Source organism: Amphimedon queenslandica, unplaced genomic scaffold (assembly GCF_000090795.2).
Source record: "Amphimedon queenslandica unplaced genomic scaffold, v1.1 AMPQUscaffold_13513, whole genome shotgun sequence".
Lineage (NCBI taxonomy): Eukaryota > Metazoa > Porifera > Demospongiae > Haplosclerida > Niphatidae > Amphimedon > Amphimedon queenslandica.
Genome location: NW_003546251.1, coordinates 666,791 through 683,692, shown reverse-complemented (window position 1 = coordinate 683,692; position 16,902 = coordinate 666,791). Strand labels below are relative to the sequence as shown.

Below are 16,902 nucleotides of genomic sequence, written 5' to 3'. Positions count from 1 at the left end.
TTGGCATGATTAAACTCTACTCATAATGCAAAAAAGATCATTAATATTCATGTACAATGGAATGCACAAACAGTGACCAATTGATCAAGGTTTATAATATTCAGATGAAGAATACCCAAATAATATCTCGGTCACAAACTTAGCCGTGGAAATAACCGAAGACCAGAAGTCATCAAGGATCTCTCCCTTTGACTCCTTATCCAATGAGCCTTTCTCACTCGAATCAAAAACCTCATCACTGCCGTCCTTCAACTGATACGAGAGGAGTTTAAGATTAAGAGTCTGAGTGCCTAGTCCATCCTCCAGTGTAGCATTGAAGGATATGAACTGGTTGGACTTTAACTTCAATAAATTGCTATCCAGTAGATACTGATGACCCATCCATACAGAGAGTACAGCCGTCATTCTAAGAGACTCTCCTCCGCTTGGTATCATGGTTGATATATGCACATTGTATTGGTTCTTTGAATCGAAATGACAGCCTTTGAAGATGCATGTTTTTGAGTCTGCCTGTCTACCACAAAATGGCTTAGTCTCGCCCATAAGACACGTCAAGGTATTCCGAACAGAATCAGGGAAGTTGGATAATGTAGTGAGAGGACTATTGGTAATCTCACTAATCCTGACTTCTTTTATTTGTGCAATCTCGACGCTGAGGACACTGCCTTTCAAATGAAGGCAGTCAAGTTGATTTTGTATGAGGTTATCATTTATGGACGTGTCCACTCCACACAAGTGATTGTATTCCTCAAATGATAAGATATCAAAGGAGGAAGGAGGGGGAGAGTTGTAGTAGAGTGTGCCAGCAATGAACAAAATGCCTCCAATTAAGAATTGAGCTATCAAAACATGATTGATGTTAATGTTTAGCTTTAAAGCTTTCTTGTCTTTGAGGTGCTGGTAATACTTCATTAGTAATACACTGGCAATGCTAACAATAAGAAGCAGGATAAGTGAGATCAGAAGTTGTACGGAGAAACCGTAATAGATCAGAATGATTAGTGGCGCAGAGACAATTAGCATTGGGAGGAATGGCAAAAAGAAAAGGCAAAATAAAACACCTGGACCAAATATGAATAAAGACACAACAGAGGAGTGTGTGAAAATGGATCTACAGAATATCCACCAAGAAATAAACAAGAGGTAAGGGCCCAAACCATAAAATAGATTCTTCCACGAGTATTGAGACCCGTAATACAACACGAGTGCAATGTGGAGCGGTATTTGGATGAGTGATGTGATGTTTATACCGATCCAAATCCCTGGAAAGACTGGTATTGAGACTAGATTCCATCCGGTTATAAAGAATAAGTCAGGTATTGGGACCAGAGAGCTAAACATGTAGAGAAATACTAACCCCCAGCTCAATAGCCGAGTGGACAGGACTAATAGTATCAGAGGAGACTTCCAACATGAGAACTGAAAGAAGACAAGGAGTGACATGGCCCCAGCAATGATTACTAGTATCTCATAGAAAAGAGCTTCTTCTAATGCCATTCCCATCAGAAATATACCCAGAACTGTTGTTAGACTGTATGTAGCATAAGGGATTGCAGAGCTCACGATGAAATCCGGATTATTCAAGATGGCATCTTTATCTTCTTCGCTCTCGGCAAAGTGAGAGAAAAGAACAGAGTATTCTTCGTAGGATTTAACTTTAGACGAATTGGCAATGACTTGAAGCGTTGATACAACCATCCCCATTAGACAGATAAAGAAAGCGAGTGTAGCTAAGCCAGAGAGCATGAACTGGATATTAATGAGAGGTACTAAGTATATCAGGAGCAATATGAAGAACTGCCTGAGGGGGAACATCGACCACACCCATCGCATCCCATACCTCTCAATGGTCTGCAACACATAATGCGAAACAAGGCGAAGACTTTGAGATGGAAAACTGGTCACCTAAAAAGGAATTATAAGTTCATTAGACAGCTGTAGGCAATGTTTTAATTTTTTTCTACTAACCTTCTTCAGCCAATTAGATTTTTCAAAGCTGTCGAGTTCTTCTGATGTTAGTTCTGCAATGCCTTCAGCCTCAACGGAACTGAGAAGGTCGGCTTCTCCACGAGAGTATAAGCAGGCAGTCAAACAGAACTTATCTTCAGTAACCTACAGAAACAAACACACAATAATGTACATGTAGTTAGAATAAACTTGGAAGCCATTTTTCCTGTACTGTAGTACATGGTCCGGGCCAAATTTCATCAAAATTGAAAAGTAGATAATTCTCCATTTTTAAAATTTTTTCTGATACACATACTTATTCTAATGCCATGTTTCAAGTTTGAGCTAATTCCAATCAAGTTTAAATTTTTTATGAATTTTTAAAGTTACTCAAAAGTCGGGCCAAAATCCCTATACTATAGTACAGGGATTTTGACCAAATTTCGCCAAAAATGATTAGGATGAAATTCTCCATTTTAATAATTTTTTCTGATACATATACATGTTTTTATGCTATGTTTCAAGTTTGAACTGATTCCAATTAAAATTGGATTTTTTACAAATTTTTTTAAGTTACTCAAAAATTGGACTAAAGTCCCTGTACTATAGTACATGGTCTCAGGCAAAATTTTGCCAAAATGGAAAAGGAGATGATTCTTAATTTTTATAATTTTTTCTGATGCGTATACATGTGTTTATGTCATGTTTCAAGTTTGAGCTGATTCCAATCAAAATTGGATTTTTTTACGAATTTTAAAGTTACTAAAAAAACTAGCCAAAGTCCCAATACATGATCTCAGGCCAAATTTTGCCAAATTAATAGGTGAGAATTCTTCACTTTTATTACATTTTCTAATACCGGTACATGTACTTATGTTACAGCCACGTACAATAATGTCTCCTTTGTCATTAGTAGAGAGGCAAGAGTTCAACAGCTTCTTCATTGTTTGTCTCAGTTTCTTTTTGTACGAATCGCTATCTTCTCTTTTAGTGGCAAGCAAGCGCTCCACTGCTTCCCCAATTTCATCTTTGTAAATGTAATCTCTTCTTTCTGCCATTGTTTCGAAAATGTCCTTCGCTACCACGTAGACCTCCTTCTCTCTATCGGTACTTTTCACTAGTACGTATGCCATTTTCCTAAGATCACTAGGCAGCTCGTTGATTACACTATTGGAGAGATCAGAGAACAAGCTATTGATTCTCTTCACGGCATCCCGGGATTCTTCGGCAGCAGCTCGAATGAAAAGTTTCAATCCCTGGGCCACTAAATGAGGTTTTTCACTGGAACTTGACTCCTTTGCTTCATCTATTAGTCTCTTGCCTTTCACTATTAGCTCTGTGGCACGGGGCTTGTCTTCAGGAGCAATTTCAGTCATACCCTTTGGTTCGGCCATTGCGAGGGCCATTGGCTCCGGGGCGGTTCTATTAAAATTATGAAAATCCTTAACGAGCCCCGCCCTTGTTTTGCAAGAAGACGCCTACGACATTATGAAGCTCCTTTTTATAACTCTCTCTTTCCTTTTCTTTGCATTTGCAGCAGGTATAAACCACTTACTTGTGCTTTATAAATCTCTTATTCTTTAGATGCTCAATCTGCAAGCAACCTCAGCTCTTATGGAAGCGAATTCTTTGTTGGGTTTTATGAGCATGTCCACACAGGGATCACTCACATATTTTATATCCACACAAAGCTAACCACTTCTGTCTCTTTCAGCATCTCTTCACTTGATGGGGTCTTCTCTTACACTGGAACTACCACCAGTCAGAATCCAGCAGCAGTCACTATACCTGCATCATATGAAGTCCGAGCTGAAACTTCCACCTACAGAGATAAAGGTCTGAGAGTCACTTCTCTGGAGACCGAGCCTATCTCTGTCCTTGCTTGGAGTTACCGTAGTGCAGCTGATTACATGTCTTATTTAGCTCTTCCTTGTCACGCTCAACCCACAACTGAATACACTTATTATGTTGTGTCCACGTACGGTTGGTCGAGCCAGAAGAGCCAGTTTCTCATCATTGGCTGCAAGTTTAATACAACTATCACAATAATACCCAATAACAGGATATCTGTGCCTGCTGATCCTCAAGTTAGCAGTTCTCCTATTGTTAGCATTTTCCCTGGTAATACTTACAAGTTTACTCTTAATTCTCTTCAGACCTTTTTTGTGTCTGAGTCTTATGTTGATTTAACTGGTACTATGATTGTTTCAAACAAACCAATAACTGTCATAAGTGGGCACGAGGCAGCACAGGTTCCTACTCACACTCTTGATGCTGATCCCATTGTCACTCAACTCACTCCAACCATCACCTGGGGCAAAAGATTCCTCCTTGCTCCACACTACAGTCGCCAGAATGGTCAGAGTTATAAGATACTGGCACTAAATAACATGACTAGTGCTGTACAAACTTGTGCCACTTCATCCGGGAACTACAATGCTACCAATATTACGTTTAATGCTAATAACACTGCATGGGTGTATACCCTCCAGGGTACTTACTGCAGCATCATTGCAAATGACTCCATTTACGTTGCTCAAATAGGTGTCAGCTCTAACTATGCTCAAACCAGCAGTGGTGATCCTGCCCTTTATACTATCCCACCTATAGAGCAGTACGAACAGGAGGCACAGTTTACTTCATTCACACAGGCAACTGGCTATTACAGTGTTGTTGTGCCTAATGATTCCTACTTCACCAACAGTCTGAGGATTAACGGCTTTGTACAAAACATCACGTTCATCCCAATATATTCTTCTAACGGAACTGTCCTTGGATATGGCTACTCAGCTTCAACTTCGGGCAGTAATATAATATCACATACTAACTCTCAAGGACGTCTTTTTGTATCCGTCTATGGGTTCACCACTTATGGTGGATATGGATATCCTGGAAGTATGATGCTTAATCCTATAAATGGTGATGCTGTCACATCTGTGCCTGAGGTTACTTTCTCTGATACTGAGTTCACTGTCAATGAAGGAGATGGAATGGCGTATGTGTATCTTGAGACAAACGATGCTGGACTTCAAGCTAACATCACAGTTAGACTGTTTTCTAACCCAACAACTGTAGACACTGCTCTCAGTAAGCAGTTGCATGCATAATGTACAGGGATAAACAAATTCATTGCATGTTTAGTGGGTTGCATGACCATCATTTGACAATGGATGTTTATCATAATCTTATTCATTCTTTTTCTCCATGCATAGTTGGTCAAGATTATTCATCATTCAGTATTCTAGTCACATTCAGTGGTAATGAGACAACCAAGAGTGTTTCTATACCGATTATTGATGATGATTATGCCGAGCCAACTCAATACTTTACCATAAGCATTGAGAGTCCTAATAAAAATGACGACATCACTTTTCCAATTACAGAAGCAGTCGTAAAGATAATTGACAATGATGGTAAAATAGATTAGTCTTACACATTGTTTTTATTTAAGTGTTTCTAGCCATTGCGATTGGCTTTCTGGATAGTCAGTTTTCTATTGGAGGCAATGGAGGTTTGACATACATCAATGTTGGGATTGTGAGTGGTAGTCTGGAGCCAGATGGTTCTTCAACCTTCACGCTAGAAATAATTATTGTAGAAGGTAAAATGCATCAATTACTAACATAAAACTTATTATTAATTTTCAAAAGGTCAAAATTCCAGCTTTATTTCTGGCAGTCTGTCCTCATTCAATCCAGTAATATCCTATGGTTTTAACTTGTCCCAGCTCTCAACCTACAACCCTAACAGTACTAATCAGAGCCTTTCTGCACTGCTATCTGTATCAGCTGCATCAATCAATGTTACGCTGGAAATGGCTAATGCTGAAATTGTTCCAGTAGTTCCTATTTTCCCATCATCAGCTCAAGCATTTATGTCCTCCTCCGTATTCTCTTCAATGATGGGTATGTATTCATCATCAATGATTGTGTGCTACACTACTGGCATGGGGGAGTCTTCTAGCACCATGATAGCTCCCACCTCCAGCAGTTCCATGGCTAGCAGTAGTTCAACCACCACAAACGTCCCAGTCAGCATAAGTATAATTACTGTTTCAGAATCAGCCATCATGACAACGGTTCATGACACTGTTATTCAAACTGCTACTGTATGTCCTTCATTGGGTAATACACCACTTTTGAGTATCAGCACAACCACTTACACTACCACTGCTACAGTAACAGCTTCTGCTTCAGCATGCCGTTCATCTAATAGCTCAACACCTACTCGTTCATCATCTGATAAATCACAGCCCACACCTGAAACTAATGCTTTTACTGAGAAGATAGAAGTGGTGGGAAGCGCTTTATATTTTGGTATTGCTGTTATTATAATTGCCGTTCTTGTCCTAATTGCATTGTCAATATTTTGCTGCGTGTTTTGTTACAAGCGGGGGCACCAGAAGGGGCGAATCTCTGAGATCAAGTTTGACAGAGAGATTGAAATGTCTGGTACTAACCCGCTTTATGATGATCCATCAGACACTATGTCGTACCGCAGCTCAGTTCCATCTGTGGATGAAAAGAAACTACTGCAGTTTATGCAGTGAAATGATACAAACAGCAAGTTTTAATAAAGACATTGTGTGTGTGTGTGTGTGTGTGTGAAAGCTATAGTATAAAACTAATAATAACTTTTTAATCTATGTCCGTGTTATTGCTGCATAATAATAGTGTGTGTTTAAGCTTTAATTAGTCAGTTTTGTAATTTTAAAAAAATTGTTTTTGCTGGAGGAAAAATAACACTGTTAAAGAAACTGCTCAATTGTAAACATGTTTACTCGATTCCTTAGTCATCTTCAGAGCTTTTCGTCTCCTTCTTCTCTTCCTCAATGTTATCCATTTCCATGTAAATATCATCATAGATCTCCTCACCATTATTGTTAACGTGATAAGGAAGCATTGGCAATGGAAGGCACTGGTTTTTTGTGCCATCTTTCTTGCTCCCTTCATAATCATTAGGATTACTAAGAGGCTGAGCAGCAAGTGGGTAGCTAGTGATGACTGGTAAATCATTTGTCACCATTGTCATTCTCTGTCGCCTTGTTCCTACACTCCTTCCACAGAAAAACCCACCAACCCCACCAACAATGCAAAGAATGAAGATTATTATGTAGCCCATTACACCTCCTACGATGACATTTGAATTCAATGATGAAGATTGCATTGTTGTTGTTGTTGCTTGTGTGGCTGAACACAGTGGAGTTTTCTCAATTGTTATTGTTATGACCGAAAGGGATGGTAAAGGTGTTGTAGCCACAAAAACAGTTGAAGCAATGTTTGTGACTGTCTCACAAGAGCTCGTAAACAGTGTTGTAATGGGCCTTGTGTAAACTGTCGATATAACTGTGATTGAAGGACACGTTGATGATGAGTGCAAAGTGTTTGGAGTGGGTGTTATATAAACAGTCGAAGTCAAAAACACCTCACTCGTTGCACAATTAAGAGGAGTTGTTGTTCCTGGAGCATTAGAGCTAGTTGATTTTTGTTGAGTGTAGATAATTGTAGCAACAGATGGCTCTAATGTTACATTAATGTTTGATTTATCGATAGCAAGTTTTCCCATTAGTACGGCATTGTTCTCATTATATATGAGAGAGAATGGAAGATGAGAAAGATTAAGACCAGCGACATATCTTCCACTGTAGTTATAGAAGTCAAAGCGAGTAATGTTTAAAACTGTGCCTATACATGTAATGAATGGCATTGAATATTTTAAACTTTAATTGTTTTTATTCATACCTGATAAGTCTTCAACTTGCAATTGAACAGTTGAAGTTTCTCCTGATTGCAATATTCCATGATAATTTGACACATCAAGAAGAAGTTCAGTACTATCAATGATCAGTGAAGAGTTACTAAAGCCAATCTGTATATCTGGAGGAAATAAGCATATATGATAATTCTGATAGACATATGAATGCTCATACTTACAATCATCATCACGTATTTCAACTACACATTCTGTGATTGGAAAGACAGCTACTTCTTGTCCAACAGCCTCTAATCTTACACTGAAATACTCCGTAGGCTCAGCATAGGAATCATCAATAATAGCAATCGCTACACTGTGTAGCGTTTCTCCTTCTCTAAATGTGACCACTACACTGGTTGGCATGTAGTCATCCCCACCTATAGCAAGTAGATGTATTATTAGTGCATCAGTCATATATTCACTATACCTTCTGCTGTGTTTACTTGCTGAGGAGTGACACTCACTCTCACCGACACTTCTTCTTCATCATTCACACTCCTATTTAAGTAGATAACAGCATTACCATTTCCTTCCGTAACAATAAACAGCTCTCGAGTAAAGCTGACCAGTGGAAGCGGTAATTGTGGGTTTATTGGGTTAAGACCCATGCCACCTGAGAATGCAAAGCCTTTGTGTGTCAGCCATCCATACACTGAAAGAAATATCCCACCTGAAGTGTTTAGATGAGTCAAGGTATGAGTTCCAGACGTTGAAGCATGAAAGCCGTATCCAGCAACTGTTCCATTAGGAAAGTAAATGATGGAGTCCCAAGAAATAGAGTAGAGATTATTATCTAATATCAGGCCACTGGTAAAGTATTGATCTCTTGGCATAAGCAAGCTCACACCACTTAGTGCAACAAAAAATGATGTATACTCTATTGAGTGTATGTACTGGTTTATTGGAGGAACTGTGTTAAGTGTTGGGTCACCATAAGAAGCTCCATTAAAGAAAGTACTTGGTCCAACATGTGCCACATATATTGGTTTATTAGATATGAGACTGCAGTAAGAAGTGGAAGAAGTATTGAACTCATAGACCTGCCCAGAGAAAAGAGTAGCGTTAACTGCAGGCCCTGTCCCACATCTCCTTTGAATATTAGTTCTATTCCTGTCAGCAATGATCTTATAAAACTGGCCACTCTCCCTATTATGATGAGGAGATAAGAGGAATTCCTTGCCCCAGGTGATGGTTGGAGTGACTTGTGTTGCCATTGGATCAGCATCCCTTATTCCAAGTGGAACCTCAGCAGCAATGTGTCCACTTATAACAGTGAGAGGAGCATCTGACATTATCTTTATGCCGGAGATATCAGCAAAGGCTTGAATTATTTTTATAGTCTGTCCTGCATGTATAACGAATGTATTGCTTTCTCCTGCTCGGTATGTCTTAGATGCACTGATTGATGATTGCGGGTTCGCTGACATTGTAAAATTAGCATGTTGAGTTGGTATTACAGTGACATTGGTATTATTCATGCATCCAACAAGAAGAACATAGCCAAAGAAATCATTGAAACCATAAGATGAAACTGCATAATATACGTAAGAATTTGTTGGTTGAGTGTGGCATGGTAGTCCCAGAAATGAAAAGAAACCAAACTGGTTTTCACTCCTCACAACAATCGATACAGGCTCAGTCTCAAGTGATGCTATATGCAGTCCTAGCCTTCGATAATTATAGTGAGGATCAAGAACTTCATAAGTCAGTGGTATAGCAACGATATCAGGATCTCCTGCAGTGGTTGTACTGGAATAGCTAAAGTCTTGATTGAGTGACTCGATGCTGTATTGAACTGATGTACTCTTGAGCGTGTGTACCGTTAGTGTGAGGTTCTGTGCTCCATTGACACTTCTTGGGAAAGCCAAATAAAATTCGTTTCCATAGGAAGAAAGGTTGCTAGCAATTTCTGTATGAAAAAGATGCTGTAAAGTTTCAAGTCCAAATATAAGATATAAAACTAACCATTGCACTGTTGAAGTGAAATGATCAATAAAATGACAACTTTTAAAGAGCAGCTAGATCTAGTTGCTAATAGCTTCATGACCTTGAGGTATATACAGTTAAAGCTCTTGGCCTGACGGGAGAGAGTGCAATACTAAATTGCAATTGTTTTCTCATTATATATTGAAGTCATTTCCTCTGAAGGTGAACTTGACAGCACACATATGCAACTTGTGCTTATTTAAAGCCCACTTTCATTGTTCCGCTTTAATGTCTTAAAATCAATATCAATGTAATCAATCTTCTTGAGCTCCTTTAAAGAACAGAAAGAAGTATTTTAGATAGATCTATGAGACCACACAATAGCTAGTTGATGCGTGGACTTAATGATTGCTAAAGGCTTCTTGGAATAAAAAGTATTTTATTCAAACATTATTTGTTACAGCAATTAAGATATGTCAACTATAGACTATACACTAGATCTATCTAAAAAGTAGTACAAAATATTAATTAATAATAAAATCTTTAAGTTCTTCATATGATTCGATACTATTGTTGTCTGCATCATTGGAGCTAATTGTGACATCATAATTGTCTTGTTCATTCAATGTAGCTGGATCAAGACTTGTGTATACTCTTGAATCCCCTGCACCTTCTCCTGGTACATCATTCAGCTCTTGCATGGCTGTTTCTGTTTCACGTTTAATACTAGCGTAAGTAGCATCTGTGAGATCTACTTCAGTATATCTGGTATGCTGAAGCTTTGAATACGAAATAGGATCATTCTTTTCATGTCTCAGTTCAGCATATTCTTCAACGTCATCATTAATTGAATTTGCATTATTATTTCTGTACAGTTCGTTAGCAATCAGTTCAGTAGAGCTACGATCACGGAAACCATTGGCTTGCTTCCTTTTACCACACTTGTAGCTAATAATCCCAGTAACAACACAGAGTGCAGTAAAGACTAAGGCAAGAACAGCTAATGCACTAGCACCAATGATAGTGTATGTGTTACCAATTGCTTGACTGAACAAACTGTTAGTTGATTCAACAGTTGTAAATACTGTAGTAGCAGCAGTTGGCATATACACAGTAGTTGGTTCAACAGTCACATATACAGTGCTAACAAAGAGCAACGTACTAGTAGTAGTTTCTAATGATGGAGTTGGAGATATGAGTGGCATAGATGAGGTTATATATGGTGTATCAAATAGCATGAAAGTTAATGCAGAAGGAGATATAGAGACTAGAGGACCTTCTTCATCAAAAGGAAGCAATAGTGCAGTAACATTAACTGGTTCATCATTTGTTAAGCTCAGCTCAGTTGCAAGTTTAGTAATATCATATGAGACAGTATAACTACTGATACTGTAATTAAACTGTAGGATATTAGTGAGAGATTGTCCTAAAATAAAATATGATGCATACACATGTCAAAGGAATATACCTTGTAGATTCTTTATTTGTAGAAATAAGTTAGCAATGTTGTCAGGTTTTAGTGTACCATTTGAGAAAGTTATACCAACACTTACCTCTCTTACTTCTTCTCTCATTGTTACACTACTCAGCCCAATTGTTAAATCTAAACATGGATAATTTATTGTATCGCTTCATCTATCACTTACAATCATCATCTCTTATCACAACTGTTGTTTCATCACTATTAGTACAATAGAGATCACTTGTTAGCACTGTAAATCCCACTGTGAGATTATACACACTTTCTTCTGTACTATAATCATCATCAGGTATTGATACTGACACTGATGCAATGCTTTTTCCAAGAGCAAATACCACTGTTTCATTGAAACCTGTAAACAAAAGAGGAAAAGGTATGAAAAATCAATTAATAAGTACCATTATATGAAATAAGGATTGTATCTTCTGTGTCTGAAACATTTCTTTGTACATAAATCATAGCTTTGCCTCCTTCTGTAGCATAATAAACATTTGAACTAAAATTTACTAATTTACAAAATTGGGGCTGAAGAAAAGTTCCAGTTAAATATCCATATCCACCATTAGGTGCAAATCCATAAGCACTGACATATATTGTTCCATTAGGATGACTGTGACTGATAGTATAGGAACCACTGGCTGTAGTATTGTATCCATATCCAATGATAACTCCATTAGTATCTCTGATTGGTGTCCAGTTTAATGTGGTAAGAACACCATTAATGATTACAGTACCATTGTAGTAAGAATCAGCAGGTACTGCTATACTATAGAAATTAGTTGGCATAGCAGGTAGTGTAGTGAATGTAACAGAGTGAGGATACTGACTGATGGGTGGAACTGTCATTAATAAAGGATCGCCATCACTATCAAAATTACTTTGATAAGTCATACTAAAAGCTAGTTCAGAAACATAGCAAGGTCGACTACATGTTAAATCACAAAAATCAGTATGATTTGTATTATATTCAAGAAATGATCCAGGTGACATCAATGCAGTATTAATAGAAGAAGTATTACAAGTAATAGCAACGATTGTAGCATTGTCTGATGCTATTATTTTTAATCTCTGACCATTTGTACGGCTGTAAAGTGGAGTAAGAAGAAACTGTGTTCCCCAATTAATAGTTGGTGGTACTTGTGTACTGATAGGATCACAATCTAAAAAACCTGAAGGAATTTGAACACAATCGTGTCCCCCTACAACAGTCAGCGGATAATTAGAGACAATCTTTGTTCCACTGAGATCAACATTAGGTGCACCTATCAATAAAGTCTGCAATGAATGAAGTGTGATGGTATGACTTGATCCAGCAGCAACATTGATAATAGAACTGGTAGATGATTGAGGATTATCAGGTAATTGTACATCATGAGTAGGAGTGATAGTCACTGTAGTATTGTCCCTACAACCTACAAGAAGTACTTGACTATGAGATCCTGAAGTATCTCTTGATGATACACCATAATAAACATATTCTTGTACTGGTTGCTCAATGCAAGGAAGAGCAAGGTATGTTGAACGAGGTGTTGATGTCCATCCAACCAATACAACAGAGATAGGTTTATCAGGAGGTGACGTAACAAGGAGACCAAGTTGACGATAATCATAGGTAGTCTCACGAACCTGTAGAGTTGATGGTAAAGTCACAATAGCAGGAGTATCTCTTGTAGTAGTTCCATTGTGAATGGATCCATTAAGAGATGATATACTAAACTGAACTGGAGATACACTTTTTGTTAGTATTATCATATCAATACGACTTGTTGATGAGAACTGCCTGAGATAAGCAACTTTGAATTCACTTGCTATATTACTAAACTCATTTGGTTTACCTACAATGGACATTATATGAGTCTTTTATCTACACAGAGCACCTCACCTCTTCCAATCAGTAACAGTGCTATTATGTAGAGGACAGAGAGATTACCAGCATTAACAGCTACCATGGTGGATGCAAGATGTGGGAGTTAAGATGCCAGTTTGTACTATCAGGTGTTTATTTATTCATTGCTATCACATGATGCATTGCATCCCTTATATGTACATATATTGTTTAGTATAATTATTGTATGGACTAGCACTAAAAATTCAAACTTGATTCTTAAGTATCTGTGTTCAGATTAGGTGTGTATTTAATTCTTTATTATTTATGTGACTAGACTTCACGGATAACAAAAAAATTAGTAAAATTCTTTCAATTCTCTATATGATGATGCATGCAGTTGTACCAGCAATGGTGTAGATGTTACTGACCAACTGAGTAGATGATACATCAGTTGGCTGAACAGTTACATATACAGTAGTGATAGTAGTAGGCTGAATGGTTCTAATAACTGTCTCTGAAAGCATTGGAGATGTGGTTAATCCTGCATATGGAGGTGTAAAAATGCTTGAGCTGAGGAATGATGAGATTGCACTAGATTGAGCAAAAAGTGTGAAATGCAACCTAGCCAATGAAATAGACAGTAGAGCAGTAATATTGACAGGATCTCTCTCCAGATTTAGCTCAATAGCAAGCCGAGTGATATTAAATGAAGCATCATAACTATTTTGACAATGTATTCAAGCAATAAAGTACTGGCATTGAGAGATTGACCTATAAATAAGAATGTCATAGCTAGAGAAAAGTGTCAAATTTTAAATATTTTTGAAAGCAAAACTAAATGTCTGATAGCAGTAATAAAATAAATGTTTATAGTGCAGTTGCTGTCATGTCTTCATATATTTCCTCTTCTTCATTCAAAGGATCAGGTACATCTCCTACTATTTGTGGAGGAGGGGGAAGAGGACTAGTAACATCAGCATATGCGGTTGGTCTGTCCATTGTAGCTGTATTTATCATAGTGTATGACCTGGGGTGAGGATTGCTAGTGGCAAAATTACGATATTGATTTAAGTGCGAGTACGAAATAGTGTTGGACTTCATTGAAGGAGGAGGAGGATCAACTGATGCCATTTCAGTATACATTTCTTGAGGACTCTCTGAAGTTCGTGAATCAATAGCAGCTGGATTAGTAACGCCGTATGGAACCCTCTTCATTTCTGTCGTAGTAGAAGTGATTTGAATGCTCTCCATTTGACCAGTTTTCTTACCACACCTGTACATAATAATTGCAGCAATGATGCTGATAATAGTAATAACAATTACAATAACAACGAGGAGTCCACCAATGATAGAACTATTGATACTGTCACTGCTAGCTTGTGTCGATACTGCATCAGTCGGTTGAACTGTCACATACACTGTATTACCAGTAATGCTTCTTGTGGGTTGAACAGTCACATATACTGTACTTGCTGGCTGTTGAACAGTTAAAAGTAATGTACTTGTGGTGGTTGCAATAGATACTGATGGAGTACAGTAATTAGTGGCTGCATCAGAATACTGAGAATACGTACCGGACTGAGAATATGTACCGGACTGAGAATACGTACTGGACTGAGAATACGTACTGGACTGAGAATACATACTGGACTGAGAATACGTACCAGTATTGCTAGCTAAAGAAGGTATTGGAGATTCACTAGACATTGTAATGTTTAATGTAGCAGGAGAGATGGAGACAAGGAGATCATCATCATCAAAAGGAAGCAAGTGAGCAGTAATATTAGTCGGATTTATCAAGTTGAGCTCAGTTGCAAGCCGTGTAGCATTAAATATAATGGTGTAACTATCAATGCTACTCTGAAACTCCAAAGTACTGTTTATTGATGATGAATGATCTGCCATAAAAAATTGAGCAATATAAATTATACTGATTAAAAATAATTACCTTGTGAATTCTTTATTTGCATATTAATACTAGCAATATACCCAGGTTTGAAGATGCCACTGTAAATACGAATGCCAATGCTTATCTGTTCCATCCCCTCACTTATCACTCCACCAGTAAATCCAATAGTCAAATCTATGAGGAAACATTGATATGTATTAGTGTCAAATGTTTGAAAACAGATCAAGCAATATTATAGTTTGAAACTAGTTATATCTAGAACAAGTACAAATATAAGAATCTCATAGCCATACTCAATGAAACATCATGCACTAGCTATAATACATGATCTTTGGTCTCATTTTTCAGTAACTTTTTTAATTTGTAAAAAAATCCAGATCTGACTATAATCAGCTCAAATTAAAAAAAATAGCATAAGTACATGTATTCATATTGAAAAAAAAATTATAAAAATGGAGAACTCTTTTGTAATCCCTGTACTATTGTACAGGGACTTTGGCCTGATTTTTTAACAACTTTAAAAATTCATAAAAAATCCAAATTTGATCAGAATCATGTGAAACTTGCTACAAAACATAAAAACATGTATATGTATCAAATAAAATTATAAAAATGAAGAATTTTAATTTAGTCATTTTTGGCAAAATTTGACTAAAATCTCTGTACTATATAGTACAGGGACTTTGGCCTGATTTTTGAGTAACTTTAAAAATTCATAAAAAATCTAAATTTGATCAGAATCATGTGAAACTTGCTACAAAACATAAAAACATGTATATGTATCAAATAAAATTATAAAATGAAGAATTCTGTTTTAATCATTTTTGGAAAAATTTGACCAAAATTCCTGTACTACATAGTACAGGGACTTTGGCCCAATTTTTGAATAACTTTGAATATTTGTAAAAAATCCAAATTTGATTAGAATCATGTGAAACTGCTACAAAACATAAAAACATGTATATGTATCAAATAAAATTATAAAAATGGAGAATTCTGTTGTAGTCATTTTTGGCAAAATTTGACCAAAATCCCTGTACTATAGTATAGGGACTTTGGCCCAATTTTTGAGTAACTTTAAAAATGTGTAAAAAAATTCAAATTTGATTGGAATCAGCTCAAACTTGAAACAAAACATAAGTACATGTATTTGCATTAGAAAAAAAATTATAAAAATGAAGAATTCTTTCCTGGCCATTTTTGACAAAATTTGGCCAACTATAGTACAGTATCTTTTGACAAACTTTTTTGCGTAACTTTAAAACTTCAAAATCAGCTCATACTTTCTATACCAATAAAGAAAAGTATATGCATCAAGTAGTATTATAAATTCTTCCCCAATAAAAGTTTAGATTTAGCTAAAACAACATTAATTCACCATCATTATCCTTAATGACAATTGTTGTTTCTGCACAAGTTTCCTCGTCTGTTTCTGAATTAAGAGTCAAGTTTATGTACTCAGTGCTACCGGTATAGTGATCATCAGGTATCGGTATGGATACTGCTTTGAGTGTCTCCTCAGCAGCAAAAGTCACTGTCTCATTAAAATCTATAGAAAAAATTATAATAGATTTTTGTTAGCTTTCTTTCATACCTTTTGATGAAACTTGTATAACATTGATGGATGAATTTATCTTTTGCTTTTGAATGAATATCATTGCTTCGTTGTCACCTTCTGTAGCATAATAAACAGTCGAATTAAAAATGAAGATTGGTACACAATTTATTGGTTGCAATAGAATTCCAGCAATGTATCCATATCCACCACCAAGTGAAAATCCATAAGCACTGACATATATCCTGCCATTAGGATGACTGTGATTGATAGTAGAAGATCCATCAGCTGTAGTATTGTATCCATATCCAGTGATAACTCCATTAGTATCTCTGATTGGTGTCCAGTTTAATGTGGTAAGACTGCCATTAATGATTACAGTACCATTGTAATAAGAATCAGCAGGTACTGCTATACTATAGAAATTGTCTGGCATATCAGGTAGTGTAGTGAATGTAACAGAGTGAGGATACTGACTGATAGGTGGAACTGTCATTAATACT

General features: G+C 36.9%; 5 protein-coding genes across 5 annotated transcripts; 1 reads left to right on the top strand and 4 right to left on the bottom strand.

The window, feature by feature from the left end:
* LOC105316107 (wolframin-like) lies at positions 1-3,377 on the bottom strand. Its single transcript, XM_011410916.2, has 3 exons — positions 2,838-3,377; positions 1,969-2,112; positions 1-1,905 (listed from the first exon to the last, which is right to left on the bottom strand). Exons 1-3 carry the CDS (start codon positions 3,351-3,353, stop codon positions 85-87), a joined length of 2,481 nt encoding a protein of 826 aa, XP_011409218.2. The 5' UTR covers positions 3,354-3,377; the 3' UTR covers positions 1-84.
* A 12-nt stretch (positions 3,378-3,389) lies between these two features.
* On the top strand, positions 3,390-6,689 carry LOC109587784 (mucin-5AC-like). The gene is made up of 5 exons (XM_020004005.1): positions 3,390-3,487; positions 3,532-5,034; positions 5,160-5,360; positions 5,408-5,548; positions 5,598-6,689. The coding sequence occupies exons 1-5, from the start codon at positions 3,436-3,438 to the stop codon at positions 6,494-6,496; spliced, it is 2,796 nt and encodes a 931-aa protein (XP_019859564.1). The 5' UTR covers positions 3,390-3,435; the 3' UTR covers positions 6,497-6,689.
* LOC109587792 (uncharacterized) lies at positions 6,460-9,792 on the bottom strand. Its single transcript, XM_020004015.1, has 5 exons — positions 9,667-9,792; positions 8,129-9,610; positions 7,881-8,078; positions 7,689-7,823; positions 6,460-7,631 (listed from the first exon to the last, which is right to left on the bottom strand). Exons 1-5 carry the CDS (start codon positions 9,743-9,745, stop codon positions 6,736-6,738), a joined length of 2,790 nt encoding a protein of 929 aa, XP_019859574.1. The 5' UTR covers positions 9,746-9,792; the 3' UTR covers positions 6,460-6,735.
* A 272-nt stretch (positions 9,793-10,064) lies between these two features.
* On the bottom strand, positions 10,065-13,078 carry LOC109587766 (uncharacterized). Its single transcript, XM_020003992.1, has 5 exons — positions 12,990-13,078; positions 11,506-12,942; positions 11,274-11,459; positions 11,096-11,230; positions 10,065-11,053 (listed from the first exon to the last, which is right to left on the bottom strand). The coding sequence occupies exons 1-5, from the start codon at positions 13,054-13,056 to the stop codon at positions 10,152-10,154; spliced, it is 2,727 nt and encodes a 908-aa protein (XP_019859551.1). The 5' UTR covers positions 13,057-13,078; the 3' UTR covers positions 10,065-10,151.
* A 559-nt stretch (positions 13,079-13,637) lies between these two features.
* On the bottom strand, positions 13,638-16,895 carry LOC109587759 (uncharacterized). Its single transcript, XM_020003984.1, has 4 exons — positions 16,439-16,895; positions 16,223-16,393; positions 14,884-15,018; positions 13,638-14,833 (listed from the first exon to the last, which is right to left on the bottom strand). The coding sequence occupies exons 1-4, from the start codon at positions 16,893-16,895 to the stop codon at positions 13,803-13,805; spliced, it is 1,794 nt and encodes a 597-aa protein (XP_019859543.1). The 3' UTR covers positions 13,638-13,802.
* Positions 16,896-16,902: the final 7 nt, after the last annotated feature.